The sequence below is a fragment of the Ichthyophthirius multifiliis genome (assembly GCF_000220395.1).
Source record: "Ichthyophthirius multifiliis unplaced genomic scaffold scaff_1120509251451, whole genome shotgun sequence".
Classification (NCBI taxonomy): domain Eukaryota; phylum Ciliophora; class Oligohymenophorea; order Hymenostomatida; genus Ichthyophthirius; species Ichthyophthirius multifiliis.
In genome coordinates, this window is record NW_004085863.1 from 1 (window position 1) to 11,822 (window position 11,822).

An 11,822-nucleotide genomic window follows, 5' to 3' on the forward strand; every position below is an offset into this window, starting at 1 on the left:
AAGAAGAAAATATGTCCTTATGAATGCTAATAATGTAGTTAAGATGGAGAATGCACCTAATGTAAATAAGTTTATTATTACGATTAAAATTAGTAATAATGTGTCCTTTGTTTAAATAGATTATAAAATTGTAAAGTATGTTCGGAATTAGGTTGCCTTGAATGTAGTCCTGGATATTAATTATTTAATCATACAGGATCATGTATTAAATTTCCTTAATATGTTTAAAAAAATATTAAATAATTATGTCCTTACCAATGTTAATATTGTAGTTCCGCAGGAGTATGCACACAATGTAAATAGATTTTTTATTTCGATTAAAAAAGTTAAAAATGTGAGCTTTGTAATAATAAATTAAGTAATTGTCATGTTTGTACAGAAAATGCTTGCATTGAATGTCTTCCTAGATTTAAATTAGATAGTGTTTCAGGATAATGTACTTTAATATCTAAAAGTGATGAATTAAATGAAGCAATATGTTCCAAAAATTGTAAATAATGTCAATTAGCTGGAATATGCACTTAATGTAAATTGACTTTTTATATAGATTATTAAAATTAGGAGTGTAAAATTTGTAATAATAAACTAAATGCTTTTCATACTTGCATTGAATGTCATCCTGGATACAGATTAGATATTATTACGAAAACATGTACTTTATTACCTCAATTTGATGGATAAAATTAAATATAATGTCCTTATTATTGTTAATAATGTAATTTAGATGGAACATGCCTTTATTGTAAATAAGGTTATTATCTACATTAGTAAAGTTAATTATGTTTTCTTTGTCTAAATAAATTTAATGATTGCTTAAATTGTAATGAAGATAATTGTAACGAATGTCTTCCTGAATTTTAATTAGATATTTATACAAGTATCATGTACTATATTACCTCAATTTGATAGTTAAAATTAAATATAATGTCCTTAATAATGTTAATAATGTAATTAAGATAGAGTATGCACTTAATGTAATCAAGGTTTTTATTTACATTAATAAAGTAAATAATGCTTATTTTGTATGAATATATTTAATGATTGTCTAAATTGTACACAAGATGGTTGTATAGAATGTCTTAGTGGAATTTAATTAGATATTATTACAAGATCATGCAATGTATTACCTCAATTTAATGAATAAAATTAAATATAATGTCCTTAATAATGTTAATAATGTAATTTAGATGGAATATGCATTTAATGTAATCAAGGTTATTATCTACATTAATAAATTTAATAATGTTTTCTTTGTCATAATAAATTTAGTGATTGTTTAAATTGTACGGAAGATGTATGCATCGAATGTTTTCCTGAATATCAATTAGATATTTTTTTAATATCATGTACTTTATAAAATAAAGGTAATAGTTAAAATGAAATATAATGTCCTTAAGACTGTGAATAATGTAATGAAATAGGAGTATGCACTTAATGTAAATCAGTTTATTATTTGAATAAATAAACTTAGTAATGTTTTCTTTGTCATAATATATTTGGTAATTGTTTAAATTGTAATGATGATTTTTGCAGCAAATGCTTTCCTGGATATTACTTAGATAGTATTTCAAGATCATGCAAATTAATGAATAATGGAATTACACATGTTAAAGGCAATAATAGAATATATTAGGATAGCTTTTAAGAAGTATTAGTTTTTGTAATTAGTTATGCTTTAATTGGACTATTATTATGAAAACTTTTAAAAATGCAATTAAAATTTTTATTTTTATATAAAATATTATTAAATTAAAATTTTAATTTTGAATAATTCAATTTATTATATATATCTAATTTTTTTTTTAATAATTTTAATTAAGTAATATTTTTAAAAATTTTATTTAATAAATTATTGAGAAAAATAAATTTAATAATATAATATAGCAATATACTTTTAATTTTTATATTTTTTGGATTATTCTATTCATAAATAAATATAATATAAAATTGTTAATTTTTTATATTATTAAATGATTTGTAAAAATTATTAAAATGATTATAATTTTTATATAAATATAATAAGTCTTTTATTATTATTTTAAAAGTAAAAAAAAAAAACAAATAATTAAAAAAATATATTATTATTATAAAATTAATTAAATATAAAAGAAATAAATTTTTTTATTTATTTTTAAATATAATATTATAAAAAAATAAGAAAATAAATATTAAATAGAGAAATTTGATTATATTTATATATTATATTTTTTATATAATTATAAAATAATAATTAAAAATTTTAAAAATAATAAGATTGATTATAAAAAAAATAAAAAATAATAATATTAATTTAAATATTAATATGATTATTATTATAAATAAATATATAGATGATATATATATTTATATATATATATATATATATTATATATATATATATATTTATATATATTTATATATATTTTTATATATTTATTTTTTTATTTTCTATTTACTGGATATACATTTTTAATATTTTATATTATTTTTATTTTTATTTATATGTAATAATAAATTGACTATTTTTTGACTATTTATAGCATAAATTTTATATAATATTAATAATTATCATTTCAGTTCAGTTAATATTTTTCGCATTATAGTTATTATTAACTTAAATTTTTATTTTTAAGTATATAGTAAATTATAGATATAAAACTTTTTAAACTTCATATAAAATTAGAGTTTTCAATATGTTTTTTTAATTAAATTCATATATATATATGTGCAATTTAAGAGAATTCTTTAATATTTAATAATTAATATTATTTAATATTGGAAAATATATATAATATTATATATAATTTTCTTTTTTTTTTCTTTTTTTTATAAACAAAATGTTAAATATATTTATTAGATAAATTTATGTTAATATTTTATAATATTTATATTTTAATAATTTTATGATCAACCTTTTTTTTTTTTTTGTAATATTATTTAAACTATTTTTTTTTTTATAAAATAATTTTTTTTTTTTTATTTTAAAAAAAATATTTAATATTATAATAATTATTTATTTAATATTATAATAATTATTTATGATTTAAATTTAAAAAAGTTAACAAGAAATTAACGAAATTATTTATATAAAACTAATTGAAAATTTAAAAATTTATCGATAGTGTTTATAATAATTAGTTATATTAATGATATTTTGGATTGATAAGTTTTAAAATATTATTATTATTATGATATTTTTACTTTTGAAAAAATAGCTTTTATACAATATTATTTAAGTTTGTAAATATTTTTTATAAATTGCTTTTTATAAAATATAATTTCGCCATTTCTTTTCTTGGTTTAAGACCATATACAAATGAATAAAACACACGAATTACTAAATATAACTAAATTTTGTCATAATAAAATATGTTCTCGGAGTGATTTATATGCATTCTATTGGTTGTAATAACTATTACTACTTATTTAGGGATATATTACATTCGAATAAAATATAGATGGCTACATATACTATATGCTTTTTTATTTCTTTTATGACGTTCGTGCGCGTGCATATCCTTAATGAAATAATTAGTATTATTCAGGAACTTAATTAAAATAACAGAATGTTTTGGTAAATATATTATGCTTTTTTACCAAATATTTTAATATGAAAAATATTAATTAGTAAATTAGGGAATCATTAGATAAATTAAACTGGATAAATACTTGTATAGAAAGTAAACTAAATTATAAAATCTTCAAATGATTACCCAAAGTTGACTTATATTTGATTTTAGTGGGACGGGTGGAAGTTTGATAATATTAATAATTAATTTATAATTTTTTATTTATTTTAATAAAATAATTTTAATTAATAATAATATTTTAATTATTTTTTGATGAGAAACTACTATATATATATATATATATATATATATTTATATGTAAATTTATTTCAAAAACATAAAAGTTATATAAAAAAATATGAAAATAATTAATTAACAAATAAAAAAATAAAAAATGGGAATAAAGATATCAAATTTTTATAAATTACTATATATTACAGATATAAAACACATATATTTTATATTTAGTATTTTTAATATAATAAAATGAAATTAATCACTTGTATATGAAAAAATAATAAAGCAAATAATCATTAACAATATTTTTAAAATCATTATCAGTTTTAAGTAAAAATAATTCTATTTTAGAAATTCAAATAAGTACTAATGTTTTAATTTTAAATTAAAACAGAGATATATAATCTCATTTTGAAAATTAATAGGTTTTCTAAAATAAAACTAAAATTAAAAATATTAAAATTAAAATTAAATAAATAAATTGATATATTTTTTGGAAAATGTTTTAATTAAATTATTAGAAAAAATATCATAATTAATAAAAATAAATAAAACTTAATAATATAAATAAATAGTTTTTTTAAATAAAAAATATCAATATAAATTTATTTAAATATTATTTTAACTTTATTTTCTTCTGAAAATTAAGTAATAATATTACTATCACATATAATTTTATACTATTAATTTCAATAGTATTAATCAACTTAATCTTTACCAAAAATAATATAAATAAAAATCTCCAAAAACAAAAACTTGGACAGATAATCCGTTTTCTTTTGAACTCTCACGATTCTTTTTTTAATTATCATAGATATATTTTATATTTAACCTTAAAATATATGCATATTAAACCGTTTCATTAAGAATGTGAGAAAAACTGGCTATTTAAGCCAATTAACCATTCGAAAATTAAAAAATTAATTTCATAATTAAACTAAATGTGCATCAAAATAATAGAGGCAGATAAACATAATTTTTAAAAATTTTTCAAAGTCATATTAATTTTTAAAAATTGACTTTTAAATAGCCCGTAATTAGATTAATTTAAGTCAAAATTATTCAGTATGTAAATCTCTCTCTTTGGGTTTAATAAAGATAACTTAAAATCTCAAATTTATATTTCATTTTCTTTGTTCATATGTTTATTTATAGAATTATCTAGAATTTCAAAAAAAAAAATATAATAAAAATTGAATTAATTTTTGATTTTTATTTATTAAAATAATATGTAAAGTTTAAGATTATAAACTAAAAAGATCTAAAATATGGTTTTTTATTATTTTCTTCAATTTTATATATATTATTATTAAATATTTACTTTAATACTTTCTGAAGCTTTATCTTCTAATTTATTTTCCAAAATTATTTACATTATTATTCATATATTTTTTTTCCATAAACAAACAAAAATACATAAAAAAGAAATGAATATATCCAAATACTCAAATACATTAAAATGAACATCCTGTATTTTTCCTGCATAAAAATTCAATTATTCATAAAAAAAAAAATTATCCACTTATTTTTATTAAAATATTATTATTATTTTCTATTTGTTTTTTACCATTTAATTAATATTTTTTTATAATGAAAAAATAATAATTAATAATAAAAAATAAAACAAATAAAAATATATTGAAATAAAAAATAATTTTCTTTTTGAATATAGTAAAATAAATAATTAGAATTATTTCTAAACTTTGTAAAATAATAACGCATTAAAATTTAATTTTTTATTGATTTTTTTAGTAGAAAATTATAAATAAAATATAAGATGAATTTAATATAAATTTGTAAAAAAAATAGTACATTTATTTTTTATAAAGATATCTAAATTATATAAAATATATTAATAAATTACATTTTTTTAAGACTTAACCTATAATTTAAAAAAATTAATTATATTTTTTTTTATTTAATTAAAAATTATTTAAATACCATGACTATTATTATTGAAAAAAAATATTTTTAAGTTATAAAATTTCATTATCAATTTTTATAATTATAAAATAATTGTAAAAAATAACTTTATTTAGAAAATGTATCATAAATAAATAAAAAATATAATGGTCTAAAAAAATAATAAAATGAATAAATTAATTTTAAATTTATATTTTATTCAAATAAATAAAGAAAAATGCATAAATAAAAATATTAAATAATAAAATTTATAATAATTTTATATATTATAAATTTAAATATTTATTTCTAATATAAATAAAAATAAATAAAATATTTAATTATCTTTTGTAAATTTTAATATCAATAATGATTAATTTAAAAAGTATAATTATTAAAAATAGTAATATACGCAATATAAATAATCTTATTATTAATTATTTTAACCTTTATTATTTATTATATAGTTAATTATTTTATAAATAAAATATTTATTGATACAAAATAAAATATTTTATTTTGATTAAAATAAAAATAAATAAATAAAAACTTTAAATATAAATATATATAATAATATAAAAATAAAAATAAAAAAATATAATTAAATAATAAAAATATTTAAAAATATAAAAGTATAAATATTGAAAAAAAAAATATTAATAATTTATAAAAAAATAGAATTAATCAAAAACAAAATAATAGAAAAAAATAGTATATATGCTTTTATATTTTTTAATTTAATTTCATATAATTAAATGATATGTATTAACAATAAACAAATTTATATAATAATAAAATAAAAATAAAATAAGGTGATTACAATATATATAAATACTATTAAAATCATTCATTTTAAAAAATATAGTAATATAAATATAAAAATAAAGTAAAAAAAATATTAATAGAAATAATAATATATAAAAACATATTAATTTACATGCGAATATATTCAAAAAATATATATAATAGATTTAAAATCTATAAATAATATTATATAAATATAAAAATATTCAAAAAAAAAGAAAAAGATAAAATTATTAATTAATATAATTAAAATATATAAAAAACAAAAAATTAAAATAGATTAGTATATTTTATATATTTAATTCAAAAAGATATGATAAATATTTATAATATAATATTTTTTTTAATATATTTAATTATTTATTAAAAATATATAAATACTATTTTTTTTCTTTACTTTTTTAATTAAAAAAATTTTTTATTAATAATTTTAAAAATGAAAATTGTTTAATAATAAATATTATATTTTAATTTAATGTATTTTTTATAATAAATATTTGTTATGTAAAAAAAAATCAAATAAATATTATATAAAAATCTACATTTTAAATCTCATAAAAATATTAAATATACATATATATATTTAATATTTAAAATATTTAGCAAATAATAAGCATATATTCAAAAAAATTAATATAATAAATAAAATAATTAAAAATAATAATAAATTTTAAGATAAAAAATGTTTAAAAAAATAATTCTAATTAATATCTTAATATTATGTACATTTACTCATTTTAATAGCTAATAATATAATTCTAATATATATGAATGCTCTGAAGGATGCTAATAATGTGATAAAAATGGAAGATGTATTCAATGTAAATCTGGTCGTTATTTAGATTAATAAAATAATTTATGTGTTTTTTGTCTTAGTTTATTTAGTAATTGTAAAACATGTACAGAATATAGTTGCAGTGTATGTTTATCTACACACTAATTAGATGAATCAGGTTAATGTGTTTTATTACCTGATGGTCCTAATGGAAATAATTCTATATCATGCCCTTAGGGATGTTAATAATGTATTAGAAATGGAAGATGCACTTAGTGTTTATAGGGTCGCTATTTAGATTAATAAAAAAATTAATGTGTTGTTTGTCTTAGTAGATTTAGTAATTGCAAAACATGTACAGAATATAGTTGCAGTGTATGTTTATAAGGACACTAATTAGATGAATCAGGTTAATGTGTTTTATTACCTGATGGTCCTAATGGAAATAATTCTATATCATGCCCTTAGGGATGTTAATAATGTATTAGAAATGGAAGATGCACTTAGTGTTTATAGGGTCGCTATTTAGATTAATAAAAAAATTAATGTGTTGTTTGTCTTAGTAGATTTAGTAATTGCAAAACATGTACAGAATATAGTTGCAGTGTATGTTTATAAGGACACTAATTAGATGAATCAGGTTAATGTGTTTTATTACCTGATGGTCCTAATGGAAATAATTCTATATCATGCCCTTAGGGATGTTAATAATGTATTAGAAATGGAAGATGCACTTAGTGTTTATAGGGTCGCTATTTAGATTAATAAAAAAATTAATGTGTTGTTTGTCTTAGTAGATTTAGTAATTGCAAAACATGTACAGAATATAGTTGCAGTGTATGTTTATAAGGACACTAATTAGATGAATATTCAGGATAATGTCAATTTATGAATACTAGATTTTTAATTTAGATTTAAGGCGATGATTTATAATAGAATAGTTTTTAAGTTTTCCTTTCTTTTTTATTAGTTATGTTTTATTTGGATTCTTATTGTGATAATTTGATAAAAAATCAAATGAAAAATTATTTATATATAATTTTGATTTAACTATTATTAAATATATTATTTTTTATTTTTAATAAATTTGATTATAGTAATTTTTTTTTCGAAATTTTTATTATTTCTTTATTTTCAAATATATACATAACTAAGTTATATATCTTAAACTCTTTTAATTTAAAATAAACTTGTTTTTTAATAATACTTTATTTTATGTAATTAATTATTTTAATAATTATTTTTAATCAAATTAATAATGAATATTCCTTAATAATTAAAAAAAAATATGATAAATATATTATTTATTTCCCTTAGTTTTTTTAAAGCTTTTAATTCTTTATCTTTATCCCAATGATCATATTCTTCTACGAAATTTGACCCAATTTTTTTTTTATCATATATTTGATTTTTTTTCTTTTATTTTGTTTTCTTATTTTTTTTAAAAAAAATTCTTTTTTTTGACTTTAGCGATTCATTTTTCTTATTTTTGTTATTTAAATTGATTTTCTTAATTTTCATATTAATATTTTAATTGGTTTAATCACATTATTTTTTTATTCTGAAAATCTAAATCAAAAAAAAAGAGTTTGCGACCGAACCAATATCCAAATTTTTAAATTTAAATATTTTATTTTTTGTTTATACTTAAAAATAGATAATTGAATAAATAAAAATTATTTACTTAATACACTTTATATTATTTAATATATAAAATAAATCTTTTTTTGACTATATCTATATATTAAGTAATAGTTTAATAAAATTATCAATTATCGTATTAAATATTATATATTAATTTATTAGAAACATATTTTTTGAAATAAAGTTATTAAATGTAAATAATGTAATATTTCATTATTTTTACATATAAATTTATAATTATTCTTGTTTTTATTCATCTAAAATTAATAATTTTATTTAATATTATTTTTTCTATCATTTTTATTCTTTATATAAAATTAATATTTAACTTAAGTAGAAACACAATTACATAACATAATTCAATATAGAGTTTTTTTAAAATTTTATTTGTCCTTGGACTTTGGACTGCATCAATAATTTTATTTGTAAAAGAGATAAAAATATTGTTATAATAAATTAAAAATATAATAATATAATAAAAAATTCATTAAAATAAAATTTTTAAAAATATTTTAAAATTTAAATTTAATAATAAAAATTAAATAAATAAAGACATCATTTTTTATTTTTTAAAAAAATTTTAACTTTATTATGGTTTTTTTATTTACAAAATAAGTCAAAAAACTTTTTATATGATTTATATTATTAAAAAAAATATTTATGATCAAAAAATATAAATATATTAGAATAATTGTTTAAAATGTTTAAAAAAATATAAATTTTAATTTTAATTAATAAAGTTAAATGACTTTTTATAAAAAATACTTTTTATACATTTTTAAATTTAATCATTGAATTAATTTATTTTAATCAAAAATAGTTTTATATATTGCTTTTATAATTGACATAATTCATAAATATACTTAATTAAGTAATAAATATTTTTTTTTTTAATATTACTGTTAAATATTAATTAATTATAAGAAATTTTGGTACAATTATTTTAAAATATATGTTATGAATATTTTGATATTTTAATTTAAAAAGCAATATTAAACGAATATTATTATTAGTTATTTTTTTATTTAATTATATATGAAATAATTATTATTTATAAAATTTAATTAATCTAAAAAGAGACTATGTTAAAAAGTCTTTTTTATTTACATTTATAACAAAATTTATAAAAAAAACATTAAAATACATCTGAATTATTAAAGTAAAATAGAAAAAATAGATTAAAAATATTCATATTTTTTTTATAAAATATACAAAAAATTAATAAAAAATAAAAAAATAAACTAATAGAAAATAAAAATATAAATAAATAAAATAAATATAAATATAAAAAATATATAATCTATATTTTTTATATATTAAAAATAATAAAATAATATTGAAAATAATAATAATAAAGGGAATTATACAATTAATAATCCTTAAAATTATTTATTTAAATTATTATCTGCTTCTAATAACTAATTTATTTTTTTGACTAAATTAAGTAATAATATATTATTTCAAACGATTAGAAGTTATATATTCTTCTTTTAATTTAATGCACTTTCTAAAGTAAAATTATAATTAAAATCATAAACAAATATTAAATATATAAATAAATATAGTTGTTTTTAAGTGATATAAACCCTATTATTGAAAGAATTTTAAAAATATTTTATATAAAATAAAAATAAAGAATAAAAAAAGTTTATAATTTTTTATATTTCTAAATAAAAAATATGGACTAAATTATAAGTATAAAAAAATTTTTTAAAATAATAAACAAAAATATTCTATAATAATGAAATTTATATGTATTAATATAATTAATTTATATATATATATATATATATTTTATATTTTATCATTATTTTATAAAAAATATTTAGATTTTTATTAAAATAATTTTAAAATAAAATTTTTATAATTAATTAAAATATAATTTATTTAATATTTATATAAAAAAATCTATAAATTCTTAAAAATTTATATTAATTATTATATTAATGATTAATAAAATAAATATATTATATTTTTAAGATTATTATATATTATAAAATAAAAAAATATTAAATGATATTTGAAAAATATATTAAATATTATTTTTATTATATTTATTAAATCTATTAGAAAAAAATAAAAAATATTTTATTTAATTAAAAAATTATAATAATTTAATTAATTATTTATTTATAATTTTTTTTAATTTTTTATAAAATTTTATCATTATTTTTAAAACATTTAAATTCATAACTTATATATGAGTATATTTATATAAACAAACTATAATTATTATATTTAAATAAAAAAAATATTTATATATAGTATAAAAAATAATATTTATTTATTTAAATATAAGTATATATAAATAATATATAAAAATTATTAATAATAATAATAATAAATATTTATATTATATCTTAATGTTAATTATTATTTATATTTTCAGTTTTAATACTATATTTTATAATATTTTTTAATATAATAAAAATTACAATTTTTAGCAAAATCTTTCAATTATTTTTTTAAAAAATATATTTTAATATCTTGTATTATATATATAGTAAATGTAATAATTCTAAATCTATATTTAAATTTTATAATATATTTACTTTTTTTTTTAATTTTTAAATAGATTTGTATCATTTCAATAAATTAATATTAAACGATTCATGTAAATAATAATTAAATATTATTTTTAATATTTATATTTTTTATATTGTAAATTTAATTATTTAAATAAAAATATAATAATTAATTCTTTAATCAATTCATAATTAATATTAATAACATTATATAATTAATTACAAATATAACTAAATATAATTAATTAAATTGAATTTTGTTAAAAATATTATCAAATAATTTTAAAAATTATTAAATGTTTATATTTAATCAAATAAAATTAGAAATTTATTTATAAAAATATAAATATAAATGTAATTAAATATAAATAAAATTTTCAATTTTTT

At 13.3% G+C, this 11,822-nt stretch overlaps 1 protein-coding gene across 1 annotated transcript, besides 22 other annotated features; it reads left to right on the forward strand. All coding sequences in view use genetic code 6, as the record gives it.

The window, feature by feature from the left end:
- The first annotated feature begins 649 nt into the window (after positions 1 to 649).
- Positions 650 to 1,517: a microsatellite.
- Positions 1,518 to 2,322: 805 nt separating this feature from the next.
- Positions 2,323 to 2,412: a microsatellite.
- Positions 2,335 to 2,416: a microsatellite.
- A 28-nt stretch (positions 2,417 to 2,444) lies between these two features.
- Positions 2,445 to 2,481: a microsatellite.
- Positions 2,482 to 2,850: 369 nt separating this feature from the next.
- Positions 2,851 to 2,884: a microsatellite.
- Positions 2,885 to 2,970: 86 nt separating this feature from the next.
- Positions 2,971 to 3,019: a microsatellite.
- Positions 3,020 to 3,775: 756 nt separating this feature from the next.
- Positions 3,776 to 3,814: a microsatellite.
- A 19-nt stretch (positions 3,815 to 3,833) lies between these two features.
- Positions 3,834 to 3,866: a microsatellite.
- Positions 3,867 to 6,212: 2,346 nt separating this feature from the next.
- Positions 6,213 to 6,304: a microsatellite.
- Positions 6,213 to 6,328: a microsatellite.
- Positions 6,241 to 6,326: a microsatellite.
- Positions 6,329 to 6,542: 214 nt separating the features above from the next.
- Positions 6,543 to 6,586: a microsatellite.
- Positions 6,587 to 7,114: 528 nt separating this feature from the next.
- Positions 7,115 to 7,159: a microsatellite.
- A 99-nt stretch (positions 7,160 to 7,258) lies between these two features.
- Positions 7,259 to 8,158, forward strand: IMG5_206830 (hypothetical protein; the record flags this gene model as incomplete). The annotated part of the gene is made up of 1 exon (XM_004023700.1): positions 7,259 to 8,158. The coding sequence occupies one exon, from the start codon at positions 7,259 to 7,261 to the stop codon at positions 8,156 to 8,158; it is 900 nt and encodes a 299-aa protein (XP_004023749.1).
- Positions 7,321 to 8,134: a microsatellite.
- A 1,971-nt stretch (positions 8,159 to 10,129) lies between the features above and the next one.
- Positions 10,130 to 10,204: a microsatellite.
- Positions 10,131 to 10,204: a microsatellite.
- Positions 10,131 to 10,206: a microsatellite.
- Positions 10,207 to 10,223: 17 nt separating this feature from the next.
- Positions 10,224 to 10,265: a microsatellite.
- Positions 10,266 to 10,433: 168 nt separating this feature from the next.
- Positions 10,434 to 10,473: a microsatellite.
- A 527-nt stretch (positions 10,474 to 11,000) lies between these two features.
- Positions 11,001 to 11,071: a microsatellite.
- A 71-nt stretch (positions 11,072 to 11,142) lies between these two features.
- Positions 11,143 to 11,205: a microsatellite.
- Positions 11,206 to 11,772: 567 nt separating this feature from the next.
- Positions 11,773 to 11,811: a microsatellite.
- Positions 11,812 to 11,822: the final 11 nt, after the last annotated feature.